This window comes from Peromyscus maniculatus, chromosome 8, assembly GCF_049852395.1.
Source record: "Peromyscus maniculatus bairdii isolate BWxNUB_F1_BW_parent chromosome 8, HU_Pman_BW_mat_3.1, whole genome shotgun sequence".
Classification (NCBI taxonomy): domain Eukaryota; kingdom Metazoa; phylum Chordata; class Mammalia; order Rodentia; family Cricetidae; genus Peromyscus; species Peromyscus maniculatus.
Genome location: NC_134859.1, coordinates 69,891,542 through 69,911,358, shown reverse-complemented (window position 1 = coordinate 69,911,358; position 19,817 = coordinate 69,891,542). Strand labels below are relative to the sequence as shown.

Below are 19,817 nucleotides of genomic sequence, written 5' to 3'. Positions count from 1 at the left end.
GCCTCCTAAGTGCAGACATTCTAGGCATATACCACCATGACCAGCAGGCTAATGTTTTTTGTGAGGTGTAAATAATAAAGATAGAGAAGAAACTGGATGGATCTATAGACAGGTACTAGGAAAGCCAAAGTATCTTGCATACACACTTTAGTACCCAATCCTACTCCTTCCACTAGTCAAATCTACCGAGCGTTGCTAGCAGCTAAAAATGATTCTCATCATTGGCTATACATTAAAAAAGTCTGTAGAGCTTTAAAAAAATCTCAATGTTCAGCCTAGCATGGTGATATATATGTTTGTAATTCCAGCACTTAAGAGGATGTCAGAAAAGTGAATTCCAGGCTAACCTGGGGTACATCACATTCTAGAACAACTCTGCTATTTAGTGGTATGACTATTTCTTCTAGGCTAATCTGGGGTTCATCACAAGTTCTAGGACAACTTTGCTACTTAGTGGTAAGACTATCTCAACATTAAATAAAACAGATTAGATAGCAAAGGTCAAAACAGGGATTGAAGACATGGCTCAGAGATTAGGAGTACTGGCTGCTCTTCCAGAGGACCTGGATTTGATCCCAGTACTGACATGACAGCTCACGACTGGCTGTTACTCCAGTCCCAGGGGGAATCTGATGTCCTCTTCAGGCCTCCATAGGCACCAGGCATGCATGTGGTGCACAGACACACAGCAGGTAAAATACTCATGCACATAAAATAAAATAATAATAAATAAAAATTTTAAAGGAAGATCCCTAACACACACACACACACACACACACACACACACACACACACACACACACACACAGTTAAAACAAAAAATTTAATCTTAAAAAATAAAATCAATCTTCCAACTGTATTTATCCCACATTTGACTTTGCTGCATTTGCTTAATAATTCTCTACATATACACAGACCTTTTCCTTATATCATTTAAAGTTGCAGACACCATTCCTCTTTAGCCCTGAATATATAACTTGTGTTTTTCAAGGATAAGGACCTTTTGTTAATTATTTTAATATTAAAATATCAATATATCACCACTATCATCTAATCTAAACAGACCTTGTTCTATGCCCTTTACAGCAACCTGACTTCCATCCCATGCCCAGTTCTAGGGTACATTCACTTAAGAATATACATTACATTTATTATCATGTCTCTTCAGTCATTAATCTGAAACAATTTCTTTTCATGATAATATTTTTGTTTTTAAAACAGGGTCTTAGTGTATAGCCCTGACTAGCCTGGAACTCTGAAGACCAGGCTGGTCCTGAACTCACAGCAATCCACTTGCCTCTGCCTCCTAAGTGCTGAGTCATGATAAGACTTTTTAAGTACAGGACCCTTATTATGAGAAGCACTTCCAGCTTGCCATGAGTTTCCTGAATTCCAATAAAGTTATGAATTTTGGGCAAGTTAACTTTACAGAAAATCACACCCAAAGGCGAATGGTGTCACTTTGACCTGTTAGTGGTGATGTTAACATTGACTATAAGGCTAAGGTTCTAAATTTGGTTTTCATTGTTGTTGGTGTTTTTTTTTTTTTGTTTGTTTTGTTTTTGTTTTGTTTATTTTGTCTTTTTTCAATTGTTAAATTTTTTTTGTATATATGAATGCTCTGCCTGGTACTCACAGAGATCATAAGAGGGAGCCAGATTCCCTGGGACCAGAGTTATAAACAGTTGTGAGCCACCATTATGGATATTGTGAATCGAATCCAGGGCCTTGATTATTTTCAATAGGTTATAATCCATTACTCTGATCACTTTTTTCATTGTTCAAATTATCCAAATTTGGCCAGTGAAGGCCCTTTTAAGGTGTGGGGATCCTTGATGTCCCATTATTTTCTGAGCATTTCCTTACTTAGAAGACATTTACCTTCTGCTTAACACAGCCCCAGAATCAGTATCTGGCCCAAGAGTTCTGGTTCCTTTCAGTGAAAGATGTTGTTTATTTATTTTGGGTCTTTTGAGACAAGGTTTCTCCGTAGCCCTGGCTGTCCTGGAACTCATTCTGTAGACTAGGCTGGCCTCAAATTCAGAGATCCACCTGCCTCTGCCTCCAAGTGCTGGGATTAAAGGTATGTGCCACCACCACCTGGCTGAAAAAATGTTATTTAGAAACCAAGATTGAGTACTAGGTATCCTCAGCACCTACTCTGACTTACTGGAAATTGGAGTACTCAATCAGTAATTCCACTAGTGTACCAAGCAAAATGTGCATAGTACATACTCCAACTCAGCTAAGTCTCAAGACAACACACCAGAAAATACTTCAAGGCAAATAAAGACAAATTCTATGCCAGAAAAGCTGCCACATTTCAGCCACTAGAGGACACTCACACCTGAGAAGCAGGCCAAAACACTGAAAAACAAGAATAATAAACATCACAGTAGTTGGTGCCATGCCCAGAATATTTCAGCAAATATAAGACCTGCTGAATACAAAAACAAGGAATTCTGACTCTGAGAAACAAAGCGAGCTCAGTTGCGTGCTTAAGCTGAGGGCAGTGACGCTAATTTATCTCTGATGGAAGGTCCGTCCACACCTCCAGAAATCTGCCATCTGGAAATAATTTGGGAAGGTAGATTTTCCCAACAAGAATCCTTACTTCCTAAGCCCACACTCACGTGTAAAACCCAGTATTATATTACTGACCACAGAGGTCATGAAGAGCTGGAGGTGTAGCTCGACGGCAGAGCACTCGCCTAGCATGTGCAAGACTAGATTAGTTCCCCAGCACTGGAAAGCAAGCATATAAAATCCCCTACACTTTAATAACTTATTCAAACATAATTATTTGTAGAAACATCAGATTCCCAATGAGAGGGTGCAAACACATGTAAAAAAAACTTCAGAACATTCTACTTGGGCAGTATAACCCAGCAACTTAACTTAACAATGTGAAGATCTGCTGAGGTTCTACTCACCCTTCTTATTGGTTGTGAAGTACTTGGAGTCAGTCATGATTCTGGATCTTTAGAGTGTACCTATGGTAAGAGGAAAGAATGCTGTTATCCAAATAATGTCTCCAGCAAGGCATCGAATTAATTTTAAGAACAGCTATGGTTAAGAATTTCTGCTTTTTAACAAAATGAGTAGTTTCTTCCTATTACCACCACCATTTGCAGTTCAAGCAGCACAGGAAATTAAAAACCACAACTTGCCTCAAGGAATTTCTAGGAGCAAAGTATGAAGGACAAATGGAATAGGGTAATAACCTGAACCCCTTATGGCTCTGTAGCCTCCAAGGGCAAGCTTGATACCTTTGTAAATACATCTTAGTCACTCACTCAAACATTTAAGACAAAGGCTTAGTGTCAAAGATTTCTCCATAACTTCCTAATCGGAAAAACCTGGTCACTCCCCTGTCTCAGGATGGGGGTCACTCAAAGTAGGCAAAGCTCAAAGGCAGAAACAATTCTGCCAACCTGTTAAATACTGCGTGCAAAAAGGGTCTCAGCAAAAAATAAGCCTGTCTTGCTCCCAGCTCTGGGAGGTACAGGCAGCAAGACCAGGAGTTCGAGGTCATTCTCCTCAGCTACACAGTGGCTTTGAGGTGAACCCGGACTACATAAGACCCTGTCTCAAAAACATAAAGAAAAGAAAGAACTAGAAACCACAAACACCGTGTGGAATACAGAAATTGTTTTGATATTTGTCACCTAGAGGCTTGCATTAATGTTTTCATGTCTTTCTAGCAAAAATTCAAAGAATGCTATTATCAATCCATTCACAGTATAAATTAAATAGAAAGCAGACAAATTAGGGATTTTTTTGTTTGTTTTAAAGGTTTTTATTATTTACTTATGTGTATGTGTGTACACCTGTGTGTGCACCCATGCCGAAGAAAGCCAGAACAGGGAGTTAGATCCTGAAGCTAGAGTTACAGTTTGCTGTGTGCCACCCGTGCTGGAAATTGAAACTGGGTCCTCTGTAAGAGCAGCAAGTGCTCTTAACCAGTGAGCTGCCTGTGCTTTTTGCAACAGCATTGCCTGTGTAGCCCTGACTGGCCTGGCCTTGAATTTGCAAAGGTCCTCTCCTCCTACTTCTGTCCAGAGTGCTGGCTTTACAAACATGTCACCACACACAGTTCTTTTTGTTTTTAAGACAGATCTCATCAAGCCCAAGAAGGTCTCAAACTTGCTACGTAGCTGAAGATGACTTGAATCCCTCCTTCTCCTGTCTCCACCTTCCAGGTGCTGGGAACATGGGTGTGTACCACCACACCTGACTAGAAATTCTTCACATAAACAGGCAGGTGGATCTCTGAGGTCAAGGGCAGCTTGATCTACATAATGAATTCCAGGCCAGCCAGGGCTACATACAAAGACCCTGTTTCAAATCACGACAAGACTTTTTAAAGACTAGTAACAGAAATCTTATCTGTGAGTTTACATGTACAAACAAAGATGACACACAGAAACAGTTACTAGGGTCCGACAAGAGTGCTATGTGCTACTGCTCAAAACCATCACTGTCCATACAGAACGTGGTTATACCACTTTAAATCCCTTGGAATCAGCAAAACTTCAAACCTAAGACTTGAAAACAAAATTTGTTTACAAGTTTTTCACCCAGTTACTTGTGAAAAGTGCACAAAAGCATTCTGTCTTCTAAAGCTCACATACACATATATAAAATTATTTTTTCTTTTTTTTCTGTAAGTCCTGGCAGGCTTGAAACCCGCTATAAAAACCAGACTGACTTCACACTCATGGTGATCCTCCTGTTTCTGCCACATTAGTGCTGCAATTACGTGCGCCATTATTCCCAGATAACATGAAATTCTAACAGGATTTCTCAACATACACTGTTCAAACCAGTCACCTTTATTAACAGCCTACACTTGCATGATTTGTATATTCCATTCCCAGCACCCCACATATCACTGTAACTCTGGTTCCAGGGGACCCAGCACCCTCTTCTGGCCTCCTTGAGCGCAGGACACACACATGGCGCACTGACATATACACGGTACAAACAAAATAAAACAATAACAACTTGTAAAAAGCCTGCAACATAGATCCTACACCAAGAATCTCTGCTCTAACAAAAAGAGATATGACCAGATACTTGGGAGACTGAGGTAAGTCTGGATAATATAATGAGACTTTGTCTCAAGAACAAAATAAGGCTGGAGATAGATCAGCAGCTAAGAGCACTGGCTGCTCTTCCAGAAGACCAGGGTTCTGTTCCGAGCATTCACCTGGCAGCTCACCACCGTCTCTAATTCCAGTTCCAGGGGATCAGATGCCCTCTTCTGGCCTCTGAGGGCACTGAGTACACAAGTGGTATATAGTCTCACATGCAGTCAAAATACCCCCACACAAAATAAAATAAATAAAAAGGGGTTCAGTGGTAGAGGGCTTGCTTAATATATGGGAAACCTGTGCTCAATCCTCAGTGCCAATTTAGAGCAGGGATATAGCCCAATGGTAGCGTGCTTACCTAGCAGGCACAAGATCTCTCCATCAAAAGAAAAAAAAATCAAAAAGGAAGAAAAATAAGCAGATAGATACATCACAAAATACAACTGACACCATGGTAAACAATTATGATGAAATAATCCCCACCATACAGGCAAAGAATCACGGTGACAAGTTTATCCTTGCCTTAAGTAAAAACAAACAAACAAAAAAAACCTCCAAGGAAAAAATGAAAATGGTCTAAACAAAAGCAAAGGAGTAGAAAGGAAGGATGGGGGTGGGTTGGAGCTAAACACATTATATGCATATATAAATATTAAATATTTAATAAAAATGAGAAGAGGTGGTAATGGCAGAGCCTTAATGTCACTGTGACTTTCAACTCACAATAATCACATATACCTATTTTTAAATGAATTACCCCCAAGCACTTGCTAGATAAGACACAGCTAGATTCTCCAAATAGATGATGTGAAAACGGATGTCTATATTAGAAACCACAGAAAAATAGCCAGAATGGAGCTAGAGAAAATACAACCCGCTTAGTGCTTCAAAACATAAAATCCTACTGGAGTAAATTTTTGTTTTTCAGGAAATCCCTAAAAATAAGTAAGTCACAATGGAATCTGAACTCATAAAACCTTATACAACATCAAACCTGAAAAGTCACTAACTGATTTATGGTGTGGCCTAGGGACACTGTTAAAGAACAAAGCAGCCTCCAGGCAAAGCACATGATCACCTGCATTTGTCCTAGCTCCCGTGTGATGCCACCGCCTTTCACAGGCCTCCCTGTACAAGATCTAGATTAACATAACCTAGTTTCTGCCAAATATAGGTTGTCAAAGTCCGTCCATCCTCCCCTTCCTTCAATTCCCCAAAAGAGAAACTCAACATTGAAATAAGATTAATAGGCTGAGTAGAATATTTCTGAGGTCAGAAAATAAGCTAATAAGGTCTTAATTTTAAATGGCTCTTTGGGAAATGGCAACTAACACGAGGGTCAGGAAGGCCACTGTACCCTTCTGTACACATCAAGTCAGCAGCTGGCCAAAGCTCAGTGAACTGTCGAGCGGAAGAGTCATTCCAGCAACCTTCACTTACAAGGTTGAGAGGTGTAGAGATCGTATCTGGCCAAATGTTCAATAGCACAAGGACATCAGCAGCTTCAGATGAATTACCTTATCAGAAATAAAACATTTAAAAGCCAGATTCACCTCTGGTTTCTATTTTAATAACTACACGTTGACACATAAAGAAAGAAGCCCAACAGTCTTACACCCAACTGTTATGAAATGCCAAGGCATTTTGGGAAACAAGCCTAGGAGGAAAGAAAAAAGGGGATGGTGTCCTCCCTGAATACTCCTTGTGTAAGCGGGTTCAGGCTTGTGCTTTGAGACACAATAGTTTAAAATAATAATCTTTTACAGAAGGAAAAGATGTAAGGGAACTTCTTTGAGCCTTAATTCGTCAAAATATTTGCTTTATATTAAGTTTACCATCCATCTATGGAGAGGCTGTTTGCAGAACTCCCCTTTATTTCTCAGGAGTTTGCCTGGCAGGATACCTGCGATTCGTTCTCATTTTCCACCTCACGTCGTCATCCCTGGGATGTGTTCCCCTTTGCTGCGCCTCCTTCATCTGCCTCTTTCTATTATTACTTTGCAAGTGCACCCTAAGGCTAAGCAGAACTACAAAAGGAAACCAATTAATAATTTAAACTGTTCCTCGCTGAAAGCACTTTCTTAGTCAATTTGCCGCTCCAAGCTTATTACTGTTCTTTGTCTTCTAAACCACAACGGTTGCAAAAGTGTTTGGCAATTTAAAAACACTCTCCCTTCTAAAAGTTAAAAGGAAGTAAAATAAATTCAACGAAGCATTCATGACACGTTCACCCTGCTTCACAATGAAATAAATAGACTGAGTTTTATGAAGAGCCTTCCCCTAAATAGAAAGCTGCCCAGAAAGCTAATATATCCTGTGAAATTCAAAGAAAAAAGAAACAGCAGGAAATTCCAGTTTTTTCACTTCTGGTAGAATTTACAGCCTTGCTCAAACTAGACTGCTCCTGATGACCCTAGGGAAGAAAGGGGGTGGGGGAGAACCCAACAATTCCGGGTTAAGATTTCCTTTCATTGGCTTCCCCCTCTCACACAGGGGGTCAATTATGCAGGTTTCTCCTTCCTCGAAGTACCTTTAGTCCCCTTACGCACTTCCCCCAGGTCAAGACCCCGGAGATCTGTTCAGTTTTCACCAGGTCCGGAGAGAAGCCTGGAAACCCCAAGTACGGGCGACAGGAGAGGTTTCAATGGCCAAGCCGTGGGGGGAATCCTTTCTCCCTTTGCTTTGCTGGACACGTCTCGGCTTTTCAATGAACAGATGCCAGCCGGGAAAACTGGGAGGTTCTCCCTCGGCCTCCAGCCTCTAGCGGCCACACCCCTGGCCTCAACCCTCTCCAACCCTGTCCGGGGGAACCTGCTTCTGCTCCGAAGCCCCCAACCACGAGCTGCTCCACCCGAGCGCAACCCCATCCCACCACGGCCACCGCGGAGGAGGCTCTCTCCCCAAGCTTCTCCCTCACAACGGTCACACCCGAGGACTCCCTCCACCCTCAACCGTCACGCTCCTCGGATCTTCCTTTCCTCCCGCCGCCTACCACCGGGCTTGGGGTTCCCTCACAACCACCCCCAGTCAGTCAGGGACACACCCCAAAGCCAGCCGCCTTGAACTCACCGGAGGCAAGGGCGGGGTGGCGTCGGCAGCCGGAGAGCACAGCCCGGGTGGTGGTGTAATGGTTTCCTCCCCGTCGTCACGATTCTTTCTAGATCTAAGCCACTGCGCAAAACCCAGTTTGCCAGGGACAAAGATGGTGGGCCGGAAGCTTTTGCGTAAGAGAATCTCGCCGCGTGACGTCATCCGGGCGCGCGGGAGAACCAAGCAACCCGGCTGTGTCTCTGTTGCCTCGGCAACGGAAAGGTTTCCTTTCTCTGGGTCAGGGTAGTAGTGCCTATACACCAAGGGACCCGCAGTGGCTTTCCCAAAGGACATATTAAATAAGTGGATAGTCTCGGGATTTATCTCCGTGGACAAGAATTTTGTAAAACCTGTGGAGGTATCCTACTTTCTTCAACACAAACCTCAGATAATTTGCCTGTCAGATACAGAAGCTCATACACGTGATAGAAACCGCCTTACTACCAGAGCAGTGGACCAGGAGACAGCGACTCAACGAGGCTAAGAAGCATTTAGATCTGAGTTCCAATCTCTACACTGAATATGACTGGGGAAACTTATTAGTGCCCCACCCCACCCCACCCCGCTCACGCTCTGTCTTGTTGGGCCTTAAGTGGTATAAGGTAGGTTCAAAAACAAAAGAAAAAAGTGTCAGGCGATGTAGTTCAGGCTAGTCTGGAACTGGAGGCCCTCTTGCTTCTGCCTCTACCGTGCTAGGACTCATCTTTTTTGAACTTTTGTGATCTATATATCTTAGAGGTTCTTCTGCCCGGCTGCTTTCTGGCTTCTCTCACTCCACTATTGAACAAATATTTATTAAGGGTCACTACAGAAATCCAACTTTTTTTTTTTTTTTTTGTAACAGCCTTCAGCTATCCCGAAACTTGCTTTGTGGAGCAGGCTGGCCTCGAACACACAAAGATCCACCTGCCTCTGCCTCATGGCAACACTCGGAAGGCAGAGGCAGAAAGATCTCTGAGTTCCGGGCCAGCCTGGTCAACAGAGTGAGTTCCAGGACAGCCAGGGCTACACAGAAAAATCCTGCCTCAAAAAAACCAAAAAACGAAAAAACAAGCAAACCAAGCAAAAACACAGGGCAGCTTAAACCAATTACAAAATACAATCAAGTTAGCTCTTTACTGAGAATTTATTATATAATTGCCTATGTAACATATTATATATTTAAGATCTCCAAACCTGATGGTCAGGCTTAGCCTTTAATTCCTTCTAACAGAAAGTGCAATCACGTATGTGTCTTCATTAAACTACACATTTGAGAGTGGGGATTTTGATGTATTGATTACTTGGTGACTAAAAGCTGACACATTACTGAAGTAAAATAAAAATCGACACTATTCTTTTTTTTCAGAACTGGGAATGGATCCTAGGGCTTCACATATGTTGGACAAATACTCTACCACTGAGTTATATTACCAACCATGACATATTATTTTTAACTCTGTTTCTTTTCTCATGTATTAATTAGTTTCCTTTTTAAAGAGTAATCTCATGGGTCCATTAATCAAGGTGTCTTGCCCCTCTGGCTAAGAATGAAATGAGACTCTGAACCAAGATTGATCAACTGGATTATTTTTCTTTTGTCTCCCTCTCCCTCCCCACTTTCCCTTTTTCAAGATAAGGTCTCACTGCCATGTAGCCCAATCTCTCAGGTGTTGGGATTACATGTGTGTGCCAACACATCCAACTTGTCAGTTAGAATTGGATCCATGGGCACAATGATAACTTGACACTCATTTTCATTGTAACAAGGTTACGTGGATGAAGTTTTGCTAATTCCTCCTACAGAACTGTGATATGGTTAAATAGCCCTGTTCTTTTTGGGCTATCGTATTTTTGTGAGCATAGGCAAATAGTGAATACCAGGCCAGCCAAGGATAGGTACACAGCAAGAAACTTTTTAAAGCTGAAACAAACATCTTTTTTAATTAATACTTTTTAGAAATTCAACAATTGTACTGACAGCTATTTTAGTAAAGTATAACCATATTTTAGAACTATAAAGGAAACTTCTAAAATGGAAACAACTAAACCCAAGCCTTTTTTAAGGTTCTCATTATATAAACCGATTGCCTACGTTTACACCCTAAGGTCCTAAGGTCTTTTTAGCCAAGGGATTGGAATTATCAGGGAGACGGTGAACTCATCCAAATTCCATTAACTCTATCCACAACTCAAACGAAGTATACAACCTGGACTTTACAAACCCATTGACAGATTACTTTTTGTATACAAACCGAAAAGTACCTAGCCTAGCAAAACTCAGCTCGCGTTAGAGCATCAGAATTGTTGCAGTGTATTGGTATCGCTAACATAACTACTGAGCCGGAGGGCGGAACCAATTTCAGGAAGAAGAATGTGCCTAGAACTGTTAACTTAAGTTTAACACAAGGAAGAGAAGTTAAGCCTGCATGAAAAGTAATCGTCCCAAATTCTGGTGGACAAGGAGAACCTTTGTCATCGTAGTGGAACTTGCTGATAACAGACACTAATAAACGCTAAAGCTCTGCCTCTTCGGCTTCTCGGGAAGGTGGGCGAATTAGAGCTAAGCACCACCAGCGCCGAGTCTGTGTCGAAAGGACCTGCCCAGATTTTTCCCCCTGGCTTGCTCGTTCATGGGTAGGAGTGTCAGGCAGAGGCCTCAGCTCTGCACAGAGGCTCGAGTCTGGCCCTGCACTGAAGCTCCGCGGAGAGATAACCAGGAACAAATCCACCCACCACATTAGCCAGTCGCCTTGTTAAAGTCAGGAGGACGGAAGCGGAAGTCCCGGTTGGTCATAGAGTTCCCCAGTTCCGGCTCAGGGCCACGTTCGATGCTAGAGTGCCCGTCTTCCGCCCGCTGTGTGGAGGTCCTCGGAGCTTCTGTTTCCGGGTGCGGCTTCTGTCACAAAGCCTAGACCTCCCTTCTCAGGTGGCGTCACGGGTCCTCTGCGCCGCGCCCGAGGTCAGCAAGCAAGGACGGGCGCTTCCCAGCCTGTGGCCGGAGCCGGGCCTCGCAGCTCGGGACTGCAGCTCAAGCGACACGTTCCTTGGCCCACACCTGTCTCCGGGTCACGCTCCGCCCTGTGAGGTGCAGCATTTGACAAGTCATTCCCCAGCCCCCACATGTCACGTCCCCAGCTTCGGAGTTAACAGTCCTTAACTTTGAGATCCCTTTCCTCTGCCTCATAAGTCTTTATTTTATTTTTTATTTTAAACCCCAGTGGATTTTGCTCGTGTAAAATTAAATTTTGAGTTTGGGGTGCCATGCAGAAAGATTAAGACTCAGCACCTCTTTGATATAAAACAAGTTCATGCTCAGTAGAGTATTTGTGAGAAAAGTGAATCCCAGTACACACAGGATACCATGGCTGAGCACGGGGCTCATATCACAACTGCTGCGGTCGCGGACGACCATCCATCCATCTTTGAGGTGGTAGCACAGGACAGTTTAATGACAGCAGTGAGACCTGCTCTTCAGCATGTGGTCAAGGTAAGGTATTATTTCTCTGAAAGGTTTCAGGGACGACTGGAGAAAACTCAAATTATTTTACAAGTAACCAAGAGTTTGCATTGATCAACGTGGGCCATTCATATCCATGGCTTAATTTACACTCAAAGAGCCCTGGACTCAATTCCTAGGACCTCGGGGGGCTTAGGCTATACCCCAAATGCGAGTTATTTAAGCTAAGTGTGTTGGCTTTAGAAGGAAAAGGTTAATGTGAATACAAACTGAAGACTGTACTAAAATGAATGTTTTTGCTCCAGGTTCTTGCAGAATCAAATCCTGCACACTACGGCTTCTTTTGGAGGTGGTTTGATGAAATCTTCACTCTGCTAGACTTTCTGCTCCAGCAGCATTATCTTTCTAGAACCAGTGCCTCATTCTCTGAACATTTTTATGGCTTAAAGCGGATTGTAGCCGGGAGCTCACAGCAGCTTCAGAGACCAGCCAGTGCTGGTCTTCCCAAGCAGCAACTTTGGAAATCCACCGTGTTCCTCGTTCTTCTTCCCTATCTGAAAGTGAAGCTGGAGAAGCTGGCTTCTAGCTTAAGAGAAGAGGATGAATACTCTATTCACCCTCCTTCTTCGCACTGGAAACGATTCTACAGAGCCTTCCTGGCGGCCTACCCGTTTGTTAATATGGCCTGGGAAGGCTGGTTTCTTACACAACAACTTCGATACATTCTAGGAAAAGCCGAGCACCACTCTCCCCTGCTGAAACTGGCTGGAGTTCGGCTGGGTCGACTGACAGCTCAGGACATACAAGCTATAGAGCATAGACTGTCTGAAGCCAGTGCCATGAAGGACCCCGTCAGAAGGTAAGACCATAACATTTTCTAAAACCCCTTCAGTAACAAAATTTAAAGTTATACATCAATTATCTGGTTTACCCCAGTCTTAATAAGTCACAGCAAAGTCATTCCTCACATCCATAAACAAAGACTGCCATTCTGGCGATCTTTCCTATTATAATAGGTACACCTTGCTGCACGCCTGCTGTAGGCAAGGCTTCATGGGAGGGATTTGTTTTGTGTATATTATCTTATGCCTCATCACAGCCTGATGATTGAATGCAGTGACTTCATTTAACAGTTGGGGGAAACCAACAGCTAGATGACACAGAGCCAAGATTCAATGCAGAGCAATACAATTCTGAAGAATGTTCTCATCCATGATGCTATACCACCTCTAGCTAATGCTTATTCTCCCACAAGTTCAAAGATGCAGCTCAGCACTGCTAAGTTACTTTTTAAGTCTATTATTTCTTTTTCTGGGTGGATTATCTTCCACTTTAAAATTCTATAAAATCATATCTTTACTGCTTTTCTCAGATCAAAACATAATCTTTTGTTGTTAAAAACAGGTTGGGAGGTGGGGAGGACAGGACGGGACTGGACTGGAGAGATGGCACAGGGGTTATGTGAATGGCATGTACTGCTTGCTCTTCCAGAGGACCAGAGATCGACTGCCAGCACCCACATTTGGCAGTTCACAACTGCTTGTAACTCCAGATCTTCTGACCCAACTGGTACCTACATGCACATACAGACAAGCAGACACAAACATAAAATATTTTAAAAACTCGAAACACCAGAGTCTAGGTGTACACACCTAGCATGTGGACTTAAATGGGCGAACTGCTTACAACAGACCCTCCAGTCCAAGAGCACTCCATCTCCAATTCAGTGACTCCCACCAAGTGTGGAGCTGCACTTAGTCACTCTGTGACCACACCCAAATCAACTGTTTTCTTTGCCCCTTGTTCTCTTTCCCAGCAGCGTTGGTGAGAAGATAAAGTCAGCTCTGAAGAAAGCTGTGGGAGGTGTCGCCTTATCCCTCTCCACTGGCCTTTCCGTGGGTGTCTTCTTCCTGCAGTTCCTTGACTGGTGGTACTCTTCTGAGAATCAAGAAACCATCAAATCACTGACTGCTCTGCCTACCCCGCCACCACCTGTACACCTAGACTACAACTCGGATTCTCCCCTGTTACCCAAAATGAAGACAGTGTGCCCGCTGTGTCGTAAAACTAGGGTGAATGATACAGTTCTTGCCACCTCTGGCTATGTGTTCTGTTACCGCTGTGTGTTTAATTATGTGAGGAGTCACCAGACCTGTCCCATCACAGGCTATCCAACAGAAGTCCAGCATCTAATTAAACTCTACTCTCCAGAGAACTGAAAGAGATTAGCATATTATCTCAGCTCAAGTTCTCTCCTGTAAGGCCACAAGACTCTTTTCAGTATGGCAAACAACATTGATACTTCCCTAATTCATAACTACATTGATTTTCAGTAACTATATGGATTCCTTTAAAAGGATGTATCCACTTGATCCTAACTTTTTGGTTTGCTCTCTACCAAGCTGGTTATGCAGGAGAATCAGGATTGCAGGTGGTGTGAGAGCCAACGTGGAGGTGGATTAAAGATCACTACCAGTGTTGCTTGTTCTCCTCAAGAGTAAGATCTTGAGCTGAATGTGGTAGTTCGATATCTGCACTCAGACCAGCTTAGGCCACCAGAGGGAGACTGTCAAAAAGGTAAAATGAAAGTGAGAGATTATGATTAAGAGGGATACAAGCTCAGAGGAAAAGCCAGGGTAGACCTTATCCAAGAGGTGGTTTGGAAACAGGCCTTCTCTTTACAAAGTATTTCTTTACCTGGGAAGTAGATGCTTTATCAGACTGCATACAGTATGAAATATGGACTTCCTCTTTATAGAAATACTTAGGGACATTTTAGAGAAACAACCCCTTCCATATACTGTGACTTACTAACATCTGCTAATTATCAAATTAACAGCATTTGAAGAGTCCTTCATGAGCCATACCTGTCTCTCTTGGGAAACGGGTTAAAGAAAAATGGAGTTTGTTTATAGGGAAGAGTCTGGAAATTTCAATGTGAGTGAAAGCTGGCAAGCAATGGTGAGATGCAGTAAAATACCTTACCAAATGTTTACCAAATGCTTATCTAATGAATACTTATTGAGGAGCAAAAGCTTTCTGCTTGCTCTTATGAGTCTTCTCAATTGACAGTTTGCTCAATTGACATGAATCATCCTAGATATTCTGAAAGTTTCTATGAAACATTTAAGTAAATTTTAACAATACATGATTCTGGGAAAGAATTGTTCCATGCTGTTATGATTGTGTGGAAACTCAAAAGATTATTTCAAGGGTTTAAAATAAATTTTCATTCAGATCACCTTTGACTTCTTGAAGCATTCCTGTATTGATTAAAGTCTTGCTTATTAAAAAGATGAATCTAATAATGAAAACAAATCCTGTTCTAACAACAAGAATACCACCTTGTATGGCAATAGCATTTATCAGAGACCCAGCAGTTCAGTCACTGATTTAGGAAAATTTATGACAGTGGATGGACAAGCTGACTGAGAAATGGCTTCTGAAAAATCATTAATGTAGGATGAATGAAAATAATTTGTGTGAATGCCTGGCATAATATGTGACTCATGCTGGCAAATGAGAGCGTATTCTCTGGCACCATAAACAATATAATTTTACTAGGTTTTAAAGTGGAAAATCCATCCTGTGGATTTAAAAATATTAAAGTTTACATATACCAGAAGACAAGATTATGCTCTTTTACAAGCTCTTGTAAAACCTCATCAAAACAGAGGCCTTACCCAAACAAATACCACAATTAAATACAACACTTTTAATACAGTAATAAGTCAGTAAGGAATTGATTTCGATTCAGGGCAAAATGATGACTCCTCCATGAAGTCTTCAATCCTGACTTCTCACCTGGACCTAAGAAGGAAAACATGAAAGTATCAGTAATTCCAAGGATAGAAAAGAATACTCTGACACAATAAGCCAGCATCCACATAGGTTCAAATACACCTGTGTGGTAAGACAAGCACAATCAGCTCAGAGAGAAGATTACCGGATCATGCCCTGGTCAGAGCCAGAGCCGAAGCAATGGCAATACCAGGTCAGACTATACTTCACTCATCATTGCATCATTTCATTTCCCCTCCCTGGATTACCCAAGGAGCACCTATTTTCAGATCTAAAAAAATTCTAGGCCTACATACCAAAACAGCTGCTTTTTTTTTCCAGATGTTTCATTTTGAATTTTCTATAAATACTTTCTACTATGTGGTAAGTAATTGCTATACAAAAATAAAACTTATACAAATTTTGTTTGTGGGCAGGGGACTGTTTTGTTTTCACAACAAAAAGAGTAGTGAAACATTTATCACTCAAAACTTTTTTTTAGAGCCCAGGCATGGTGGTGCTTGCCTTTAATCTGAGCACCTGGGAGGCAAAGGACTATCGGAACTCTGAGTTTGAGGTCTACATAGTGAGTTCCAGGACAGCCCTCGGAGCTACATAACAAGACCCTGTCTCAAATCAACAACAAAAAAGTTTTTGTTGTTATTTAAATGAGTCCAACCTCCATTTATTTGGGAAAAAAAAATCTTAGGGATGTCTGTGAAGAAACATATAGCCTAATTTAAAGTAGTAGCTATAGGGAAGATTCCCTACAAAATTATAAATCATTTAACATACAACTCAACTGCCAACAAAAATTTAAAAATACAGTCCAAATGCTTGCTGTAGTTCCAGCTACTCTAGAGGGTAAGACAGGAGGGTCATTCGAGCCAAGGAGTTAGAGGCCTGAGCAACACAGGAAAACTTATAGTGAACAAACAAAACTATACAACACAATTTTTTTCTATCAGAATCTTCTCATTTCAGTCCAAAAACTGAGAGGCTGGGCTCTGCTAACAGTCTATAGCAATTAGTAGCAGAATGAGGAAGAGATGTGAGGTCTGAATGCCAGGTTTATATCTTCCCACCTCTTAGCTTCTCAACTCCCGCCCTTTACTAATTAATATAGGAGAAACGACTGGCACTGGGGAGATGTCTCAGCAGTTAAGAGCACTTCCTTACAGAGGACCTATGACTGACTTTAAATCCATCTGCTTGACAACATTGCCATTCAGTGGGCCTCTTGCCTCTGGCTTCCCTGAGCACCAACACATATACACACTAACCAAAAACCTATAAAAGTGTGATTCGGCCACTACAGGCATCCAATTACTTCCCATGGCCCAGGGAATAAAACCCAAATTACTTTGCTTGGCACCCAAGGGATGTCAAAATGTCACAAGTGAAGCCCTTGGTCAGCTCCAGAGCCACCACAACAAAAACCACCCCCAAAACAAGAACAAAAATCAAGCCAGGTGTAGTGGTGGATACACCTGTAATCCTACTGCTTTGGGAGGCCGAGGCAGAAAAATCCTGAGTTTGGGTCCGACACTAGCAATACAGACCATGCCTTAAAAACAAAATTAAAAAAAAAATCCCAAATAACCCACAGTTTTCCTTGTCTAATTAATAGCATAACCCTAACAACTCTTACAGACCACCCAACCCAGACTATTTGTAAGTTCTCAGATCTACTCTATTTGACTCGTGCCTTCCCCGCGATGGAAACCCTTCCTCCAGTTCAGTTCTGCCTCTCCAGCTGTGACCCTCTGCTCTGCCTCTTTTTACATGTGGTTTTATCCCAATTAATCCCAAGGGAAGGCTCTGCCCTTCCTCTGAATTAGGGAAGCAAAGTTTGTGGAACCAATTCCACTTAAAGATACAGTCAAACTGAACCCAAGCTCCAGCCAGGCCCAGCAGGGTACATTTTCCTAGTTCTCTGCCTCTCTACCCTCCACCTGAAGCTGCTTCCCCCTGTCTCCATGGGAGAAAGGCGGGGTATACTTTCGGAGCTACTCAAATGTCACCTCTTCTGTTAAATGCCCTGAGCTCTCTTAGTTAGTTTCCTCTGACCTCCACAGCTTTTTCTTCCATCACGGCAACCATCACATGCTAACTATGCACCGGTTCACCAGTCCCGCCTCCCCCGCCCCTCCTCCATCTCCCCCACTAGCCCCATCTTACTGAGTTCCTAAAACCTAGGCTGACTGGTACGAGCCTGGAACATAGGGGTTCAATAAATGACCCCAGTAAGCAACCCTTCCCCGCTAAGCTCCATGGTCCTCGATTAGAAAAGCATCAGCACAATGTATAATGCCAGCTTACCTCCAACCTGTCACGCGGGTAAGGACCATACCTCAGGCATCTCCAAAGCTCTCATTCGCCCATCCTCTAACACATGGCGCTCTGCACAGATTCCTTCGCAGGCCAGCGAGAGCTTACACACCTTAGATCCTCAAAGCAAAAAGAGATAAAGTCCAAACTCCAATTCCGGGAGACAGAAGCCATCCTTAGTGGGGAAAGAGGACTGAGCCGGGACTTGAATCGGCACCCAGCCTGGAGTCCTCCGCAGCTAGAACCGGCACTGTCAGGAAACACCTCCAGGCTGCAGGAGATGATGGAACCCAGCTCTCGGATGCTGCGTCCGGACGGCACGGGATTCCCGCGCCCTCTCCCCACCGCCTCTGCGCCCGCGCACTCCAGACAGCCAATCCCGCGGCAGCCAGCGCTTCACGTGAGCAGCTGTGAGGCGGGGCTGACATGAAGAGCAGCCAATCGGAGGGCAAGATGAAAGGCAGGGGGTGGAGCTGGTGTAATGGCGGAGGCTACTTCTCCCGGACATCTAAGCACTCCGGTCTGTGTTCTACGAGTTAGGCCTGTGGTGTTCTGTACAGCGAGCGATGCTGTTTTTCTTCTCCCTATAATGCTCTATTCATGGGATTCCTGGAGACATAGTGATTTTCCGCATACTTGGATAAAGAGCGGGAAGGGGAGAAGCGAGAGACCACCTTATCTTGAACATTTTTAAAGACAGATTTTTTAAAAAGATGTATTTATGAGTATGCATGTGTGTTTTGCCTGCGTGTGTGTCTGTACACCACGTCAATGCAGAACCCGCAGAGGTCAGATACCCGGGGACTGGAGTTACAGATGGTTGTAAGCTGCCACGTCAGTGCCGGGTAATCAAACCCTGGTCTTGAACATTTTAAATAAAGGTGCCCTGAGAAAGCGCACCTAAATATTAAATTGGCAAGACCAACACGGACGATTTCTGGGGAGAGGAGGCGTTTCATTTAGGTCTTGAAGAGCCTTAAGAATTAGGAGATTCTGCTGGGCATGGTGGCGCACGCCTTTAATCCTATCACCCCTGAAACCAAGGCAGGAGGATCTCTGGGTTTGAGGCCATCCTGGTCTGTATAGGGAGCTGCAGCACAGCCAGGACTATATAGGGAGAGCCTGTCTCAAAAAAATAAACAAACAAAACAGAAATTCTGAGAGAAATAATTATTTAAACTCATGATAAAATAGTTGCAAATTCTAGTTTACCAAATGTTGGCAAAGCAAAACTCACAGTTGTTGAAGTGCTTCTCAGAATTCTGTGAGCTGTAGAAACTCAAAGGGAGACCTTTTAATACAGTCGCATCCAGCATAAAAAGCAAACAGTAAAAGACTCCAAAATGCTTGGGGCCCAAAACCTCCTCGAAAGGATACTTCAGGGTTGAGTCCAGGATAAATAGATTCAAAAAGCATTCCAGGAGTGATTCTGATTCACTGCAAAGTTTAAGGACTCCTGTTAGTATTACCAACGTGGTAGGAGATTGGGAAGACAGGATGAGATTTTGCTAATAGCACTAACTGGTTGGATGTAGACTTCAGAATACTCAGAGTAGTGGGAGACTGAATTTTTCAGAAGCCAGGTAATTAAGCAATCAGGGTAGTAGTTTAGGAAGCAGTGTACAATTGTGTTTAGATTAGAGTGGGACAGTGTGAACACCTTGGAAGCGATCTCAAGAGCTAAGAAGAGCCTAAATGATAATGGCAGTGGAAATGAAGAGATAGCAAAGCAATGGCAAGTACGGATTGTGATAGCGATAAATAGGGGTGGGCAAAAGGACTTGAAGAAATAAAGGGGAGAGTTGTAGATGAATTTCTAAATGGTATTATTAAATAAAAAACAAAGAGCCAAATATAGGGATGAAAGCCTTAGAGATCAGGGAAATAGGAATAGCCACCAGCCAACCTTACCTCACCAGCTCTGCAGCTTCCAAATGCACCTTTATTGCCTTGCTGTTCTGCCCTCTCATTGGCTCTTAGCCCAGCTACCTCACTTCCTTGTCACTGCCTGTCTGTACAGACCTCCAGGGCTCTATGGTTGGTACTGGGATTAAAGGCATGTGTCACCAGCCATACATAAT

At 43.0% G+C, this 19,817-nt stretch overlaps 2 protein-coding genes, 1 long non-coding RNA gene and 1 other non-coding gene across 13 annotated transcripts in view; 1 reads left to right on the top strand and 3 right to left on the bottom strand.

The window, feature by feature from the left end:
- Ap2b1 (adaptor related protein complex 2 subunit beta 1) overlaps positions 1 to 11,236 on the bottom strand; it is a 122,157-nt gene extending 110,921 nt beyond the window's left edge. The window contains exons 1-2 of one of the 9 annotated variants that reach the window (XR_013041810.1): positions 8,166 to 8,336; positions 2,934 to 2,993 (exon numbers count right to left, since the gene is read on the bottom strand). Coding sequence is in view for 8 of the 9 variants with exons in the window: in XM_006995310.4 (XP_006995372.1) it covers positions 2,934 to 2,970 (37 nt within the window). In the remaining variant the exon portion in view is untranslated. Of the gene's footprint in view, positions 1 to 2,933; positions 2,994 to 5,454; positions 5,476 to 7,626; positions 8,046 to 8,165; positions 8,360 to 10,901 lie in introns of those variants that run through there. The other 8 variants (XM_006995310.4, XM_076543030.1, XM_006995311.4 and 5 more) reach the window with 8 other exon arrangements.
- Pex12 (peroxisomal biogenesis factor 12) lies at positions 11,114 to 14,866 on the top strand. 2 transcript variants are annotated; one of them, XM_006995313.4, is made up of 3 exons: positions 11,114 to 11,655; positions 11,931 to 12,484; positions 13,445 to 14,866. In XM_006995313.4, the coding sequence occupies exons 1-3, from the start codon at positions 11,530 to 11,532 to the stop codon at positions 13,842 to 13,844; spliced, it is 1,080 nt and encodes a 359-aa protein (XP_006995375.2). In that variant the 5' UTR covers positions 11,114 to 11,529; the 3' UTR covers positions 13,845 to 14,866. The 2 variants fall into 2 exon arrangements, with proteins under 2 accessions (XP_006995375.2, XP_006995374.2); XM_006995312.4 differs by having other exon boundaries at positions 11,229 to 11,655; positions 13,442 to 14,866.
- Positions 14,867 to 15,320: 454 nt separating this feature from the next.
- LOC143266967 (uncharacterized) lies at positions 15,321 to 19,173 on the bottom strand. Its single transcript, XR_013041811.1, has 2 exons — positions 17,728 to 19,173; positions 15,321 to 15,435 (listed from the first exon to the last, which is right to left on the bottom strand). It is a non-coding gene; the product is annotated as an uncharacterized LOC143266967 (long non-coding RNA).
- On the bottom strand, positions 15,552 to 15,648 carry LOC121831905 (Z30 small nucleolar RNA). Its single transcript, XR_006075500.2, has one exon. It is a non-coding gene; the product is annotated as a Z30 small nucleolar RNA (small nucleolar RNA).
- Positions 19,174 to 19,817: the final 644 nt, after the last annotated feature.